Below are 19,366 nucleotides of genomic sequence, written 5' to 3' on the forward strand. Positions count from 1 at the left end.
GACTCAATTGTTCAAGTCTGTTTTACATAAGAAGTCAGCTTAAATATCACTATTGATGCGCGTTGTTGCGTTACCTCTTGAATAATGCTTGTCTGCCCATACTTTTTATAGGTTCATTTTCACACCGTTTTATCTACAGTTAGTTTGATGGAGAGGAGACTCCTATATGTACTCCATATCCATATCCGCTATTCATAGCATATAAAACACTAACTTCTACACAGTTAAAATAATGTTCTATACATAAATTACAAATTCAAGCAATTAGTATAAGTGCCGAGAGTTGAATCATCCTTCTTGACTTAACGCGACCTACTTTAAGGTCATGCTGGCCATATAATGGCTTACTATACTTATTGCAATTCAGCCGCACAGACAGTCCTTGCTACGGAAGCAAACGTTCCGGAAGGCATTCGATACCCGGAAGCGGCCGATTCTACCGGGGGTTTTAGAGGATTGCTTGGCATACATAGCCAGCTAACAGTGTCTTTACACGGTTCGATATTCCGAGAGTTCCATGCCTTTCAATAGCAGCACGAACAGTGTAAAGATACTGCCTGAGACCTGAAGAACGATGATTTTTTCCTGCTACCCTCTTCTTTGACTTCTTTTGTTTTCACGGCAGCTGGTTAATCAGAGTCCGGACTGAATACGATAGCGTATCGTACGCAGATCAGCACCGTACCCGCCTTATCCTATAATAGGATTGCTATAAGATTACAATTAGTCTTCTGCTCCTTCTTGACTCGGGAGGTCACGTCAGGCATTTTTTTTATTATTGATTACTAGGACTTGTTTATTTCCCTGCAGCCCTTTGCTACAGGCGGAACCGAATCCGTACGAGATTAGATCACAATATTAAATCCCAGGAGTTTTGTTGCTTGATCTTCTGGGGTTAGTAGTTCTAAAAATGCTGATACAAACTTTGCAGTACACGATCTGCTTTTCTGGTATATCTGGGTTTGGAAATTGCTTTTTGATTTTGCTTCTAGGATATCCCTCTTTTGCAATGGGTTGAATTCATATAGTTTGTATTCACTTCTGAGACACAACCACAACGCATTGCGTGGTGTGTTATGGTGTTTTTTGTACTTGCTTTGTATTTGTTTTTGGATAGATTTTTCACTTTTAATCAGTCATTCAAACGCGTCAAAGCGAAAGGGGTGCGCATATGGTACAGTCTGGGTTATCACATTTCTGTACCATTATGTAGTAGTATAATGGTTTCGTTAATCAAGTTGGAACATAACATTTTTTTTACAAGTTCCCGTCTTGCATCCTTTATTCGCTTTAGAACAAAAGCGCATGGAATAAAATAAACAATTCTCCAGTGTATTACAACAAGCGGGACTGTGGTTGTTTTTTTGTTTTGTTTTTGATGAACAACATCCAAATCCTTTCGCTTATCGCAACTCGAAAACGGGGATTGAGACAAATGAACACAAATAAATTGAAAATAATAATTATGGCGCGTATGCGTTGAAATTGGGAATTGTTAGTTCGTTAAGTAAGCGCTTGAGGGCGGTTAAGGTGTTAGTGGGTAAGCCTTTTACAGCTAGTGGAATAGTGTGTGGATGGGAGGCATCAAGGGTACTTTTCCAGTATGAATAGCTTGGTTAGAAGCAATCTCGAGTTTGTTAGAGTTAGTGGGAATCATAATTGGAGCATTAGGAAAATTGTTTAGTAGGAAGAATAAATGAAAATAAAAATTAGAATCTTTCATTTCCCTCGTGGAACTTTCAACCTTTTCTATGAATCATACTACAAAAAAAGAAAAAATAGGAGAATTGTTACATTTTGTTCACATCACATCTCAACGGGAACTCGGCGGTGATTGTATGTATAACATTTGTAAAAAAAAAATGTAGATTGCTTTCAACGCAAATAATTATTGTTTGTTAAAGGGCTGTGTGGAAAGATATAAATATCATCAGAAAAGGATAGAGCGGAATCTAGGAGTTAATTCACTCTCGATCTCACTTGCTCCATCTCTAGCCCCTCTAGCAAGTGCTCCACGTGCCGGCAGTTGTGACTGCTGTATTCTTGATCTTCAAAACGTTGGCCATTTTTTCGGAGGCTGCTACCGTCACCGACACTGCCGTCATAATCCCGCCGCCACATCCTACCGTTTCTTGGGATTTGCGAGTCGAAGATGGTGGTGACGGTGCGACCACCGACACTGCCGTTATAACGTTGCCAACAACACCACCGCCGACCATTTCCAAAGATTTGCGATTCGAGGACGGTGGCGTTAGGATGCCACCTTCCTCCGGCTCGATGATGCCGGTCGGTGCTGGAGATGCTTCCAGCAATCCCATGCGCGCATCCGCTTCCATCTGTTCAATTTTGATGCTTACCAAATCCTGTACAACAAGACAGAGAAAGAAAGAGAGAGAGAGAGAGAGAGAGAGAGAGAGAGAGAGAGAGAGAGAAAGAATCAAATGAGTGGATGTTTCTAAGGAGCTCTGGAAAGGCTAGAACTGCTGATCATAAAAGGGGATCAATCAACGTACCAGCATGTCCAGCGAAGTTGTGTGCGTCTGGATGATGTGGGAGCTGTCGGACACTAGGTTCGGGCAGATGTGCTTTAAGCCGTGACAGTACTTGATCGGATCGTTTGATTCGAGGAATGTGAGCGGAGACACCGCATTCTCGTCGCAGATTACCTGGAAGAAGGGTTCCATCCATTTTGCGCACGGTGCTATCTCTTCCCATTTGAACCCAGACACAAATGTTGCTGTTTTCCTGTAAAAAAATAAACAAAACAAAAAAAACAAAGTTAGAAATAACATATTAAGCAATTCTTGTGTCTGTAAAATGTTTAAAATAGTAACACATGTTAAACTTACTCTTTCTGTTCCAGAGATATGTAAGCAGTAAGGTAAACAGGTGGAAACAATTGTCAAATTTCAATTATAAGTATAATAGTTAGAAGTCCATTAGACATTAATCAAACAACGTCCGGTTTCGGATTCGGATTGTTAAATTTGTCCGCGCAAACCCTGCATGATTCCCCTTCTATCCTAGCAAAACACTTACCGATCAAACGTGTGGCTCATGGCCGCTGCAGCAATCACAGAATATTTGAAATTGGCCATCCCGACGTCCAGCGAGCACAGGTCAATTAGCTGAGCCGTGTGGGCAAACTCCATGCCGGAGAATTGTGGATACACGAAGGCATCATCAGTCTTGGTAGTGGTAGTTGTATTGCTAGTAACAGTATGTTGTGCCGATGGCTTCTGCACCACCTTCGCCCGCTTAATATTATTGCTGTCCTCATTTTCATCCGTGATTTTTCGTTTTCGCGATGGTGATATAACGTTGCTGGTGATAGTGTTGGTAGACCGTTCATCCCGTACTACCAGCGGCACGATGTCCGACTTTCGGCTGGTAACGTTGATTTGCATGTAGAGTCCCAACCATCCCATCACCGTCACGGGGTTAATTTTCCAATCGAGTGTGCTCAGCACGAGCAGTTCCTCGCGCAATATGTCCTCGTCTGTACAGGCACCATCGGTCACGTACGCGAATTCGCCTATTTTGGGTGGATAGATTTCTTCGACCTATAAAGAAGCGCGCGTGCGAGTGGAAGGCAAACAATTATTTTCGTCCTGAAACCACTGGAAAGGGAATATCTTGCCGAAGGTTAAACTCACCTTAGCCGCGATGAATAGTGAAGTGATACCGAGCAGCTGTAGGTGCGTCTTTTTCAGCCCTTGCTTAATGCTCAGATACCGATCGATATAGTCCACCGTTAGGTAGTACGTTTCCCGATGCAGCTTATACACTTCGCACACCTCGTTCAGCCAATCGAGCAGGATCGCACGCATTCGAGGTTGTAGACCTATAAATGCAGAAAACGCAAAACAAAGCAATACGCCGTGTGAATGATTTATGACGAAAAGATCCTAAATACATCCAAAAGCGGTGTGAACTGATCTTGCGGTAACACGGATTCTCGGATATTTTCCCTTTCCCACAATGGCAGAAGGATTTCGGAAGGATCACCCTTGAAAAAAAAGGCCCATTTTGAACAGGTACCTGGGAAATCTGCCGTCCCAACTTTTCCACCAAAGTTTTCTCTCACAACCACAAAAATAAACTTTACCTGGATGTTCGTCGAACATGGACGGGTTTCGGGCTAGCCACGCCAGCTCATCCTTTCGGGACATCAGATTCCACATATCGAGTGTATCGGCCCACGCGAGTCGTGGCATTGGACAGGAGCGTTGTTTGTGCGAAGCCGTCAGATAGCAGACAGTGTCGGTAAGGACAGCCCGGGTTTTACTCTTAAAGCCCAACTCCAATGGATTATGGTACGTTTGCCATTCGTATATGCCGTCACCGTCGAAGGGGCTCATCACGTTCGAGCTAACGGTTGCCGGGCTATCGAGCTGATGGTAATCTAAATCGTGCGTTAAGCATTCCGAAGAACCCGGCGTGTTGGAGGTGTAATCGACGACGAGGCCAGCATTACTGTTGCTACCGAGGGAGGAACTGGATGATATGGTCGGCATTGAAAGGCCCACCGTAGGCTGGAGTGTTGACATGGAGGACGTGCAAGTTGTGCCGGATGTCTTAGAAGGAAGCAGGTTGGTGGATGTGTTGGACGTCGAAGCGAAAGCATTCGGTGATGTCCGGGATAGACTACTTCGCCGCTTCTTGGCTGATCGTTGGACATTGTCTGATTCCTGAGGGTAAATCCAAACCAAGAAGAAATAGTTCATTAGGTGAGAATATTTAACGCGTTCGTGTTCTCTACGCACTGATCTTCATCAGTGCACCAGTAATCCTTCCAGGAAAGAAACGAGCAACAATAAAAGCTACATGTGCAAGAAAGTAATAAACAATCAATTGCTTTTGTGTTGGGAAATTCCCATTGATAAAAGGAAAAAGGAAAGCGAACACATACAAGAGAGCCGTACAACAAACACAGCTCAAAGAATGCATCCTTAATAACGGCATTTTTTGACCGTTTTTATAAACTTCTTTCCTTCGCGATTTTCCTCTTCTTAACCTTAAAGGCGCCCCTTTTTCTCTGTTATCCTTAACTATATACGCGCCGATCGACAAACCGAAGGCCCCAAGGACTCGCATCGATGCATGGCTTCATTTACAATTTAAAAGGATTTTAATACGGCAGATGTTGTTGACTGTTGTTGGAAAGTCTGATGCGAATTAAAGAAGGGTATGGCTAGAAACGTGTCCTTGCGTTTCTCTTAAGGTAAACGAGCTCATGAAAAAGGTATTTGAAGATGTGCTTGATCGGGTCACAATTACGTACATTTAACATGCAAAAACTTGAAAGGTGATATTCAGCTCATACGGCTCTTTAAATGGTGAACAAAAAAACACAAGTCATTTCTTGTAAAACGTTACTCAATAATAGTGTTGGTCCTTCTCTTGCCTTTCCTATCTCATCTGATTAGCATACGCCGCTTTATATACACCAAAGCCACAACAGTTATCAGCTGTCGGTATGTACGCTTGCAAGGACACAAGCTAGGGGACCGCCGACCATATTCCGATGCACATCTCCCTTTGCTGAAGCACACACATTATTTGTCCGTTACACGGTCCGATGCACTGAAGCTATGTGTGTTTGGCGCGAAACATATGCGCCGCCACACACATCACACGATACTAGCTTTAGGCGGGAAATTGTAGGCTAGGAGGCTTCTCTACCTCAGCAGCCATTCCTTCGGGTCTCTCGAAGCATACCAACACATGTAAAGGGACCGTGTTAGGTCGGTGAAGAAACCCGTGTGTACGTATTCCTCTTCTTTCCTTTATTTTCTTCTATTCCATATGCTTCTCTTCCCTTATATGCGTTTTTGCTCCTTCGCTTCGCAGCCCTTGGAAGGTTTACCGTGGCTAATGTTTCCGGTGCTACAGCAACAGCATTTTCGCTACACGCTTCGTTTCATCTTTGGCTTGTGTGCATTCGGACGACATTTCTTGCCACCAACCAAACACACGCACTGTATGTGGGCTCTCTTCTGTACAGTTTCTTCTTCGGCTTTGGTCCTTTCATTACATGTTCTCCGAAGAAGGTTGGAAAAATGGCACAAGGGAGGTAGACAATAAGGAGGATTTTTTTAAAGCATCTTGCAACTAGCGCAAGAGTAAAGGGATTTCTAAGATAATGAGGACTTACAAGATGAAGTCACTTATACATAAAAAAAAAAAACATACGCAGGATGTATGTCCGTGGTCCATATATTGGACGTTAGGAACTGCTTCTAAAATCAATCATACAATCAATCCAATCACCTGATCACATTTGATCACATGCTGATCCCGATCGATCACTGGAAGCGAATTTTTGGCGCAACTCAGTTACTCTGACCTTGTTGTCAGAAGAAGCCCTGTTTTGGCGCCCTTTCTTTCTCGCTGATCTTTTTGGATGTCTCTCTCTCTCCCCAATTCCATAGATTCACCAATACTGTGGGATCCGCAAGCCCAAAACCCCGCGCATTCGCGTTAATGATCTGCCAAACACCCCAACAAAAGGAAAGCGTTCCCGCGCACTAGACATCATTTCTCACAATTTACATGGAAGAATCTGAAGTGCTCATGCAAAAGGGAAATGGAAAGAATTTGCCGATCATTATACGCCAAATCACTTCCTTTCAAGCACGCAGAACACCTTGCGCCGAATAGTGGAATCTGAGGAAACCAGAGCGCTATTCCTCTTGCCTTATCACATTCGTCTATCTTCGGCTGCGTGTCTTGGAGGCTTCCTCTCTCTCGCTTCAGTTTCGCGCGCCTATCTCATCATTAAATTGGGTGGCAGCAGATGGATTAAAAAAGAAGCGGCAATAGCAGAAGAACAGAACAGAAACCGGAGTATGTCCAAATGCGAATTGCGCGCCTTTGCTGCGAATTGTTGTGGATAAATTCTTTCACTTCCTCCCGCAGAGCATTGCTCCCACACGAAGAGCAGAAGAACCAGCGGGCTCTTTAAAACAGGATTTTATTTCGACTTTTTTCCTCTTCTTTTTAACACCTCACACGTCACGCAAGCCATAGGCGCGCGCGCGCGCGCCAAACGAACACGCGTCATAAATGGTGAATAACCGAGAGCTAAAGAAAACAGCGAGTCAGAGGAGAATTAAAACAAAAAAAAACCCTGGGGAAGAAAAAATTTGCTGACGGTCCTCTAGTAATTTTTTTTTTTTTACACAACACACTGTGTGCAATATAAAGTTGGGGTCGAAGAAGACACGAGTGTTTCGTCACCAGAATAATGGTGCAACCACAAATATTGACTCCCTTTTTAATATCACCCACGGATGATTTTTTCTTTCCACTCTTTGGAACCAAAGTGTCTAGGCATTGGTGGAGGACATTCGGGAAGTGTTCGGAATTGTTTACTGCCCGTTGGAGCATGACATTGGGGGACGGCACAGATCCGGCCGGAAAGTAATGGTCTCTAATTTCGATGGTGTCCTATGGACACAGGATCTACGCGCTACCGACTGGAAAGTTTGTCCCATCAAATTCCCTACAAGATATTAAGCCGTGGATCTTATTCTGGAGGTGATCACCGAACCGTTGCCAATATGTACAGAAAAGAGGGTTACGAGTAGAAAAAAGCTAGGGTCCTATATCCGGCCTTTTACAGGAACTAACATGTCTAGAATTGCTGAGCCTATGGACGATATGAATAGAGAATAAATTATTTGAATTGGGTGCTTCAGGTAATCTTTGAATGCCAATGACACCTTAGCAAGATCTACCAATGTTGATAAAGAATACGGCATTTAAAGGGTCTCTAGGTCAATATCGTTCGGCTTATAAGATGAAAATGGTTCAATATTGAATGTTTTAGGCAACAGCACTCTTAAATGATGAATTTGCCGATTTAATTAAGACTCTCCACTCATTTGAGGCGCTATTTATACACACCTAAATTCCATTATCTGTCTGACCTTCTTTTTGCATTTTCTTTTGCCCTTCCACATCACATCCCCCATTTGTGCCAAGTCTGTCAAGTGCAGATCGGGAGAGGCGTTGGCGCCAAAACACAAATCAGCATTATATGTGGCACATACACGAACGTACCACTCCGTTCTTTTCAGTACCCAAGCGTATTTTCACCACCAGCAAACCAGTGGAGAGAAAACGAAATTAAACTTCTCTCGCGCTCTTTTCCATCGCTCTCGGACGGCTTAAGCTTGCGTATGCTGACAGCTGATTTCCCGCGCTATCAAAACACTGCCAAACACGCGCACCTATACAACCCAACCCCCCCAACAGTCAACCAAGTGACACAGTCGATCCCGCGCTTTTCATGCATTTTGTTATCTTCTTTTCGCTTTTACACATAGCTGCACCAACGTCACATCATACGCCACACATAGCACAGCGGAGCACTGTGTCAGCACCGGCTGGGACTGACAATCGGGGAAACGGTCTATAGAAGATAAACAAACCAAGCACGCAGAGGCAAAAGAATAGATGATAATCACAATCATGCAATGGTTGAACTTGTGAAATACATCTATTCTCCGCAGCATCCACCAGAGCTCGACGAGTCTTTAGTTTCTGTGGACTCTGCTGCTGCTTGTGGATCACCGGCCGGATAAAACCAAGAGAAGAGATGCACGAAGAAACTCCGTCGATGGGAATGGCAAACATAAGACACGATGCAGAGATAGATACAAAGAAATGGAAAGACATTCTCCTTCAGTTAGGGACTCATCATGGACAAACATAACACTGGTCCGAAATTCCAGCCACAACCGTATCTTGAGGGAAAACTAGTTTCGCTCATAGTACACAGCAGCAACAAGGTCTACAAGCAGACCACATCGATGGGTAAGAATTGTTCAATGCAAACAGTGTCCGAATTCGAAGGACACACATTGCAAGAAAATGAGGACCACACCACACAAACTCAAACATTGGAAGAGAATAAGTGGAGGGTTAGTGCTGAGGAAAGAAAGTTTAATGAATGAATGAGAGTAGAAAGCAACAAACCAACACGAAGCTAGAGTGAGATATGCAGGCAGATTCCCCTACACCAATTCTAGACCTCAATTTAACTTAATCACCTACATGGTTCCGACATTAAGGGAGATGGGTAATTGTTTCAAATCTCTGCCTTTTCTTTTTGGGACAAATTAAATAACGTTCGTCTAATAGATACGAGTACGGGTACAACATAACTTGAAGTTGAAGAGAATATTGTACATGTAACCTTAACCAAGCACCCTCTCTGTGTGTTTGTTGCGAGTGATCAATCATCATGCAGTTATCCTTTCACAAAACAACTTTGACGTCAATTGGCGCGCCCTTAAGCGTTTAATTCGTCCATACTCTTAAAGCACCTGGAGCGGGTGTGCAAATAATATTTTAAGCAAAGTAGACACCCCTCTTGCTGTTTACCCAACTAACCCTTCGCTATAATACGTTTATGACACCCGCAACACCCTCAGGAGAGAAATTGCTCCATTGCACTTCTGTTGCAGGTGTCGTCAAAGAGAAAATAAAATGCTTCGAACCCAAACTTGACTTGACGCGACGTATGTCGCGTGCATTTTTCTTGCTGATAAGCTATCAATAACTAGAAACACACTGATATACTTTATCTGTCCCGGTTCCAAAGGCAACTTCTTTCTCCCCTTCAAACATCGTACTCTATTCCTCATGGGAGCAATTTAAAAGTATTAGGGGGAAGAAAAGTATCAAAAATTGCGTCATTTCTGTAGTCCTCTTAAAAGGCGTTCCGAAATTGAAGTATTCCTTCTTTTCTTTCTAAATGCCAGGAGAAAACAATTGGAACCATACACAATCATTATCCTTGGCTCGATAATAATGCGTCCGTCAAATGATCTCATTCTTACCTTTCCAATTTACAACCTCTCTCTTGATTGATTCTTGGAAATATGTTCGATAAACATCAATCATGAGTTTTCATTCTTACAATCCTTCAGTACTTCGAAGTACATAAAAAACGGCCCTTTTCTTATGTTCTCCTTCTCTTTGCACATTTGTACGACCTCTCTGATTCTGATCCTTCTTTCCCTTGCTGTTTTTCCTACGGACAGTCACACATACACAGGGTTCAGAGATGATACGATCACGTAGTCTCACTTCTCAAGGGGGCCTTCGAATTTCTGGCTCGGGACTTTTAAAAACCAATTCATACAACGTCCTTTCTGTGCGCGTTTTTACTTCTTTTTCCTGTTTCTGCTCAAATTCGAGATTCAAAGAGGAAAAGTAGAAGGAAAAGAGAAGGTGAAACAGTCAGCGAGGGTCGTCTATATCTTAGGTCAATAATAATCGGGTCGGTCGGAAACGGTTTTGCGGAAGGCAAATGTATATAACAGAAAGCGACGAGCCAGAGTAGTATTAAATATCCGAGGATCCTTTCACATACGCACACACACCAAGCAAAGTTGCGTCCTTTCCCAGGCTCAAGAAGGATCTGTTTTCGACTAGGTTTCTTTTCAGCTGAATGTTTGCAACACCATCCGAACTTGGTTGATAAGTTAGAAACCGATAGCAGACCGACACACTTGAGGGACATTTAAATTTTCCATCCGTTAGCAAACAGTTACGAAAATGGCGTGTTCCGTTGAAAGGCTGATCTTGGTGAAGAGTCATATTTCTTGGGTAACTATTGCAACTACGTACTGTATGTTGATGTGTTTCCGAAGTGTTTTTGCGTTTACGGTTTCTGCGCTTCGATTCTATTGGTTGGGTTGATGTTGCTGCTTCTTCTATCGATGGTAGTCTGCTGGTATAGTCCGATCTAGAAGAAGAAGAGATGGAAAAAGATAATGTTATTTAATGGCTTTTTAGAATAAACAATTAAGAATACAAATGGCCCATCTTCGTACCGGGGCAGGACCGGGGTTCAAATCCTATCCGAAAGAAGAATGAAACAAGTTTTAAAAAATCAAAAAGGTCCTATTATTTACCAAACAAAACCTAGAATTGGATTTCATCTTGAAAAATCTTTTCATTTAATTTCAAATAACATTCACCCTTTGACACATTCTACATTTGGCGCCTAAAATCATCCTCCATTTTATGTTTTGAAACGCACCATGCGCCTCCACCGCGAACGCGATCACCATGGCCTAGAATGGAGTTGGGGGGTCCGCATTAAAATGTCAACGCTCTCAGCATGCGATGATGAGTCATTGTGTCTCCATCAGTAAAGATTTCCCCCGCCCGATTAAAGCCCAAAGTAACCAATAATTAGACGAAAAAAAGATTCCAAAAGTAGGACCTAACGTTATCACACAGAAACTGCACTAATGCACAATACACCACAATGTGTTATTTAAAAGTTTCCCCCCTTTTTACAACGGGTACTTCACATTTGACACATTCACCGATTTGACAAGAGAACCGTGGGGCCCATAGCGCGCGCTTTATACGCCCATCCGCTGCCACACGACACAAACACCGGCAGCGCAGAGTTACACAGCCGCCACAAGTTCTTCTTCACACACGAAAACGGAAGTGCCCCATATGGATGTGAGCGAGCACGCACACGGCAAGCTCCACGCGGCGCACAAAAGTTCTTCTTGGCTTTCTTTACCCCCGTTGTGCATTTCAGGTGGAGGGGAAAGGGGGGAAGGGGGGGAGGGGATGGCCAAATGGGGGATGTCAGAGACCAACACCAGTGCACGGAAATCTTGGCGTGGAAACCGATTCTTGTATCGATGAACTACTATTTTTGCCCGCCAGAATTGCGATCTGGGCGTTGATCTCTCTCTCTTTGTACCACATAAAAAAAACTCTCGCTCTCATACACACATCTGCAGCTGAAAAAGCACACATTGCAAGCTCGACGAAAAAGCAAGAGCGAGCTCACACTATACAAGAGGCTCCCTCTCTCTCATAAAGGGGAGAATCGATGTGCAAATTTGTCTTTTTCTCTGCACACGGTTTTAGTACAAGAATCGTACCCCGTGAAAGTGGGGCGCGTGGTTGCTGAAACACATCTCTCTCACCTGCTCTCTTGCTTCTCACCTCTTAACGGGCGCCAGGACCAGAGCGAAGTAGAGCGTGGTGTGGATCAGCGCGCGCGCGCGGGGTTTAAATGCCCCACTGCGTACTTGGGGTCGTCGATTTAAATGTCTCAGAGCTGATACAGAGGTGGACGAGACAACGTCGCACACAGAGAGAGAGAACGAAAGAGAGAGCACGTGAGTTGGCTGCCTGGTGTTTAAAGAGCCATTTAGTCATTGAATTTCCGTACGTCCTATACCGATGGGGACAGTCTTCGCCACAAAACTGACCCGGCAAAGGAGGACTGGCTCAGGGTGCGAAAGATGGGAATAAAAGAGCTTCCGGAAAATTATTACTAGAGCACACCGTACACTCTATGCTGATCTGGCAATCCGAAATAGTCGGGGGAACGATCGTTCTTGGTGACAAATATTCTACGTCACCGTCCCTTCAACCAGACCCACCATTTTCCATCCGCTTTGACTCAGAATACGTAAAAAATAACACGAGGCCTCAAGAGGAGGAGGAATATAAAGATGGGGAGAGCGCGAGGAGAGCGAACAGTGCGGAGGGTTAAGAATAATAAAACAACCCTCCCCCCTCCCCCAATACAATGTAGTTGCCATTGCAACCTTAATGTCTTCTTCGTGAGCTGTGAAAAGAGAATTTGCAAGCAGCAGTCTATGAAAGGAAGAAGATAGCTGATGATGTTGGTGCACCCGTCTATATTAGAAGGAAGGTGCTGCTGACTTGTAGATGCAAAAACCTCTCCCCCAAATTACCTACCCATTACTTTTGTCCATTCCTATGCTTCCTTCCATGGGAGGCTGATCTACACACTGCCAGGAACAGAGCCGAAATTGTAGACGTGAAGAAGTACACCAGAAAATTGCTTCACTCATACGCACTATACATACAGGCACACACACGCACAATCACGTCACTTCTCCTTTTTGCGGGGGTCTTTTCTCACAGAATCACCAGAAGTCCGATCCGGGGAATCGATGCAGTAGTTTGGTGGCAAAGCATCCACCTGTAGAAGAGGCACCAGATTCTTATCTGGGATTCCGATGTGACCGGTGAAGGAGGCCACGTCGCGTAACTGATGGAGACACGAGCGAGGGGCGTTTAAAGGTCCACACTGCTGAGGTATGTATGGTGTACACTCCCTGGCAGTATGATACCCCGCAACAGTAGCCGTATATTATGGGGAGGGGAAGGAGGGATGGCCCTTCACAACTCCAAGGCACACTTGGGGCGCGTGCTGCACGTTACCGATGTCCAATAGGAAATAATCATCGAGCGAAAAATTGCTGCCGGCGAAATATAATCGGTGGTGCACAAAATTTTCTTCTGAAACTGCGCGCTCTCCACACTACTGCTGCTGCTGCTGCTGCTTCAGCTGTGTGTCAGCCTTTGCTGCTCAATCGTCGCGCACTGCCACACGGGTGCTCTCTCCCTCTATAGACCCAACTCTATCGTGTCCACACGCTCTATCTTTTCTTCCCTATTCACCTTCTTCGCTTCGGTACACCGTGTATATGTCAGCAAAAGCCAGTTTTCGCGCTTTTAGTTCGCCTGTCACTGTGACAATTCCTATGCAACAAATAAATGCCGGGAAGGCGACCACCATTAGCAGGATTCGAGATTCGTGGAAAATTATACAAACGAACGCGAAACGAGGGGGCAAGCCACAAAGAGCCAATTTAAACTTTCTTCTGCGCTCGCTGCAGTACACTCCCAACACAAACCGGGTGTACCGCGAGTGATGGAAAGACGAATGGCTGACACAGAAGGATACGGTTCCCGAGAACTGGCTTAAAAAAATGCTTCTTCACAACGGAAACGCGTTCCACACTACTCTGATCACACACACTGCCTACGATATATCACACTTTTTTTTCTTAAGGACTTTCAGTCTGAGACAACACTTGGTAGAAAAAAAAATCAAGTAGGCTTCGAAACTTCAAATCACTGATCACACACGATTATTCTTTAATTAACTATTCCATTAGTGGGAGCCTTTTTTCTTGTGTTGCCGGAAGGAATGTGTCGGTCGGATTCAATAATGAAGAGTCCTCTTTCGAACGCACAGGACTACACTTTGGGCGCGCCTTTAACCTCACAATATAGCACCTTCACTAGGGCGGTATGCAAAACAGAAGCTTACGGAGATCCTTACAGAAGCTTGCTGGCAGTATTACGATCGACGGACACGACGTGCCTACCGCGAAGGTAAGGATTGAAGTGAACGCACAAGCCGTTAGTTTAGGCGCCATGACCCTTGCGATGCTTGGCTGCGTGCGCTTGCCGCTCAAGAACGGCGGATCAAAACAAACAACACAACTTCCATCAGCTGTCATGCGCGAGCTGCACCAGGGCTGGGATGTGCGGTACTCACGCTTCGTGAGACGTTGCTGAAGGGTGGATGCGATTAAAATAGAGTAGAAAAGTTTCTGGAACAGAAATCGCAGAGAGGAAATGGGTGTATTTCTTAAATTTTTTCGCTTTGAAAATATTTTTTTTAACTTAGAGTTTTCCATGACCTGCAGCCTTGAAATTTTAATTTTAATGTTTTTCTTGACCAATGACTACCTTGATATAGCAATTTTGATTTTGTTTAAGGCCACAGGCAACGAGCGGTCTCAAAACTAAAATTTAAGGTTCTCATATTTTGAAATTAATCGTGCCCTTAAAATTGTGATTTCCGCATTTTCTCGATTGCCTCTTATAGGTAGCTTGAGTATACGGCATGTTCTCAAAAAGCGACTTCAAAGTAAAAAAAAATTCATAAACTCTCATGAGAACCTAAAATTTTTATTTTGAAATCTCTCATGGCCTCATGGCCAGCTTTAGGAGCTGAATGTGGGAGTCCTCGTATGTACCGTGTTTCCGGGGCGACCATAACACTGGAACTGTCTGTGAAGATGACTTTCGGTTGGTTGGTCTACAGATCGGTCCTTCGTCGGCGAGACAACTACCATAGCGTACACAGAATACAATGTTTCACTAGCGATTTAATGCATTTTTTTATTTATTTAATAAATTTCCATGTAATGGCTTTGGTCCAAATTATTTAATATCGTAAATTCAAGCATTTTTTTGGTGATGTTAAATAAACTGTTTCTTTCCAGTAATTTCCAGCATTCAACCGCACCCTGACACTACACTCATGTAGCACAACAAACGATGACGGCTTGAGCGCTGCTGTTGTTATTATTGCCTTGTTTTAGCAAAGGCGCCTATGCATTGATCGTAATTTCAAAATCAGTTGGTGTTCAAATTTTAAAAGCATGTAAAGGACATAAAGTTCTTTCCATTAATCAAATAGCGTGGTTTTTCGTGACAGTTTTCCATTGAAAATCCTGTGCACAAGATGTAATGAAGACGTACAAGAATGTACGTTGATTGGACGAAGGACACAACTTCCTAACATCATAATGGAAACCCAAGGCAAGTAATGTTCTACAACAATTTAAAAAGAAAATTATAATCTAAATTGAAATCTTCCTTCCAAAATGGCAGAACTCTCGCCTATCCCCTTGTAATTTTGGTGTAGTTTATTGGACTTTTTAATGCACATTTAAAAATCATTTCTTATTGTCCGCAAACAAGTTGTATCATGCTCAACGCTAACCCTATTTTGTCAAGATATATTGCTCGTACACTTAAAAAAAAGAACGGAGAAATTCACTACTGGCAGTGTGTAGCCCAAGACGGCCCACGGGACGAAGGCGAAACACGACGTGCCTTTTACTCTGCTATTGGCTTTTTTTTAGTAGTCTAATATAACGTCGTTACAGTTACGGACGCACTTGCAGCTACGACCGGACGGTGCGCGCGGATTGATCAGGCACAGCTTGTCCTCCGTACAGTCACCGTTGTTGATAACGCACGGGCTGTGGAATAGGGGGCATTTGTCCGTGACAGCGGTCATGCCGTACATGCGATGATTGCCAAACACCGGCGAATTGATGGCCTTCTGGCGTACTCCGTACAGGTTGATGCTTTCGATCTTTTTCCTGTGAATGTGAAAGGGAAGGCATTACATTAGAATCACTCGAAGTTCCGCTACACAAGACACACACGACTTACGTTTTCCAGTCCGTCCAGTAGAACAGATCATCGGTAACCGCCAACCCGAACGGATAGCTTAGGTTGCTCGCGATCGTACGTATCCCTTTGCTGTACGTGTCAATACACTCGACCTTTTGCGTGCCGGCATCGGCATAACACAACTCCCCACTTGCCATCGACACCTGGATGCTGTTCGGCAGTGCTACTTGCGGACTACCGACCAGCAACTGTCGCTCGGTTCCGTCCAAATTCGACCACTCAATCTTGGGTCCGTCCCGATTCCAGTCCGACCAGTACAGCTTGCTCTGATGCGGATCAACCGCAATTCCGCGCGGATTAACGAGATACTTCGAAACGAGCACCGTCCGTTGGTCCGGATTCTCCAAGCTGGCCACCTCGATCGTATCCTTTGCCGAATCGGTCCAGTAAAGGCGGCGCGAAATCCAATCCACCGCAACGCCCTCGGGCGACACAATGTCCTTCGTGATGAACGGTTTCTGATCCGTACCGTCGTACTTGGCGCTGACAATTTGCTTCGCATGTATATCGCTCCAGTAGATACGTCCCTCGGCACAATCACGATCAAGCCCGATCGACATTAGGGCCATCGTAACGGGGTAACCTTGTCCACCGTTGAGCGGTACGCGAATGTTAGCCACCCCTTGACTTATGAGCAGGAATCCATCATCTAGCCGGTGTGCCGTATTGCAGACCGATCCGTTACCGATGAAACCATCGTTACAGATACACTGGTAGCCGTTGGTGGTCGATTCGCAGCGTGCGTTCTGATCGCAAAGACTCGGAATGTTGGCACAGTTGCGTTCCGGGGTGCAGACAAATCCATCACCAAAGAAGCCCTGATTGCACATACACTCGTACGATGATGGATCTCTGATCGGGGGGAGAAAGGATGTGTTGGAGTTTTTATTCTTCTTGGCTTAACGACCTTCCAGGTCACGCCGACTATCTAATGGCTTACTATACTTGTTGATACCACGTAGTTGGATAGAAAGTACTCACTACGGGGGGACGGTCCGGATGGGATTGGTGTGTGAAGACCAGAGCAGCTGTCACAACCACAACAGACCGGGCCGCCCCAATCTACTTAAAACACCTATTGATAGTACGGCGTGGGACAGTCAATCTACTCACCTGTAACTTGGTACACAGGAAGCGTGCAGTCCACAGTTGTTGCGCACATTGCAAGGTGGTGGAATCGACCGGCATTGGGACACTCCATCCCCAATGTACCCAGCCGGACAGTGACAGTAGGGAATTTTCTGTACCGGATCAACTACACACATCGCATTCTCGGCACAGTACGCACCACCGCAAGATCCGGCCCGAACGCAAAAGTCCGAAAGATCCCGTTCGTAACCTTCCTGACAAACGCACAGCCCCGCCTGACATTCCGAGTTCATGCCACAATCATCATCCACCGCACATTCCGGCGCTAGATGACACGTACGGCCATCACCTTCGTATCCCTTGTTACACGTACAAACCGACATCTTCAAATCGAGCGCATAATTACAGGAAGCATGTATGTCGCAGATTTCCTCATCATCCTGGCAGGAAACTTCCTTCTCCACACACGTATACCCATTGCCATCGTACCCGGGATTGCAGATACACTCGTACCGGTATACATTGTCACGCCACTCACAGTTTGCGTGTGGGCTGCAATTATTTTCCACCTCGCAGGAAGGCATGTTGGCGGCATGAGCTTCCTCTTCCTCCTCCGGGTCCAACGGCACTCGGCGGCAAATCTGATTGAATGCGTACTCAATCAGCGTATAGCCGGTAGGGCACGTACAGCCCAGGATCGTACAGAACGGTGCAATCTCTTCTGCAATACGCAATCGAGAGGACAGCGTGAAAGCTTTCCTAATTTTACAGCACATTTACAGCAACTTACCCTCCTCGACGTAAGCTTCCTTGACGCAAGCTTCACCGTTCCATACGCTTTCCGAATCGCAAAGTGCCTCACAGTACGTAAGGCCATCGCCGGCATATCCCGACCGACACTGGCACTGACCCTCGACACACTCTGCATAGTCCGCACAGCGCTAGAAATGGCGTCAAAAAAAAAAAAAAGTTGGCTCATAAATATCTCCGTAACTATCCTATTTGCCAACACGACCTACCTCACAATGGTAAGGTTCTTCCTGGTTCGGGTCACTATCCACCTCGTTGTAGCTACCGTAACCCTCCGGTGTCGATACGGTGTACGAGGAGGAGGTTGGTTGACTGTGGCCAGTAAATTTGTCACACTGGAAACCGTTACCCTCGAAACCTGGATTGCAGCGGCAGCTATAACCGCCCGGTTCGTTATAGCACTGTGCGTTTTCGTCACAGATATTGATCCCGGCACACTCGTCGATGTCTACGCAGTTGATGCGATCACTTTTACCGTAAGGCACGTAGGTGAATCCATTCTTGCAGTTGCACTGAAAGATAATGGAGAAGCATCGTGAAAAAATATGGACGCTCTGAGAAGAAGACACGACCATCGTACGTACATCGAACGTATCATCCGGTTTCGGAACGCAAACCGTATTGTCTCCACAGTTGGACTCATCGCACGGATTGAACTGATCGCCCACAACCATCTTGCTGAGCATGCCCATCCGTACGGCACGCTCCCGTGGTTCATAGCCCAGATTGATGCGACTTATCTTCAACATACCCTCATCCTTCCCCGCATTAGCATCCTCATTACCCCGGCAACCCTCGTACGTAATGTCCTGATACAGTGTGTACGAAACATTGCGTCCCTGTGAATCTAGGTGGAAGTTATGCGAGGACACTGCTTGCAGTCGTCCCCGCCCCGAGCGGCGGAACGAAACGGAATAATCATCCAGCTGAAGCTTCTCCAGCGCCGGCACCACGGGCAACTGTCCGGTAAGATCCACATCCAGCGCGAGTTGATCCCAAACGTTTAGCCCACTGTACTGTTGGTTGATGTGAAACATTTCTCCGGTTTCGAACTGGAGTGTGCTGGTGTGATTAAACTTTCCACCCGTCAGCTGATACCCGTTAATGGTATCTCCTAAAGGCTTCGCAAACAGCCATGCAATCGTACCACCGAGAATGTGTGTCAGCTGTAAGTTCGTACCCATTTGCTCCTCGAGCGGACTGATCGCGGTGTACGTTCGCCCGTCCGCCATTACGATGTACGATTGAAGCTGAGTGTCGAGGACTTCACCGTTTACGGTGCCGAGCACCTTACCGGCCACACGAAGAGGAATGTCACTCTTGACGCAACTATTTGTGAAGAAAAAGCTTAATAGAATAGAAAGAAAATGTAAGATCG

At 45.2% G+C, this 19,366-nt stretch overlaps 3 protein-coding genes across 4 annotated transcripts in view; all 3 read right to left on the minus strand.

Moving 5' to 3' along the window:
• Positions 1-19,366, minus strand: part of LOC126563935 (probable phospholipid-transporting ATPase IIA) — a 415,461-nt gene that overhangs the window by 93,565 nt on the left and 302,530 nt on the right. The window lies entirely within an intron of this gene.
• On the minus strand, positions 2,001-10,776 carry LOC126560357 (G1/S-specific cyclin-E; the record flags this gene model as incomplete). The annotated part of the gene is made up of 6 exons (XM_050216319.1): positions 2,001-2,363; positions 2,514-2,745; positions 3,040-3,563; positions 3,657-3,844; positions 4,109-4,691; positions 10,645-10,776. Coding segments are annotated over 6 exons (2,022 nt in total), but the record flags the coding sequence as incomplete, so codon positions are not given.
• The window catches only part of LOC126563874 (nidogen), a 251,705-nt gene continuing 248,087 nt past the window's right edge, over positions 15,749-19,366 (minus strand). For both annotated transcript variants that reach the window (XM_050220655.1, XM_050220654.1), the window contains 6 exons: positions 18,573-19,317; positions 18,198-18,500; positions 17,969-18,119; positions 17,203-17,899; positions 16,069-16,941; positions 15,749-15,995 (listed from right to left, as the gene is read on the minus strand). In XM_050220655.1, the coding sequence (XP_050076612.1) occupies positions 15,749-15,995; positions 16,069-16,941; positions 17,203-17,899; positions 17,969-18,119; positions 18,198-18,500; positions 18,573-19,317 (3,016 nt within the window). The remainder of the gene's footprint in view (positions 15,996-16,068; positions 16,942-17,202; positions 17,900-17,968; positions 18,120-18,197; positions 18,501-18,572; positions 19,318-19,366) is intronic.

Source organism: Anopheles maculipalpis, chromosome 3RL (assembly GCF_943734695.1).
Source record: "Anopheles maculipalpis chromosome 3RL, idAnoMacuDA_375_x, whole genome shotgun sequence".
In the NCBI taxonomy this organism is placed as follows: domain Eukaryota; kingdom Metazoa; phylum Arthropoda; class Insecta; order Diptera; family Culicidae; genus Anopheles; species Anopheles maculipalpis.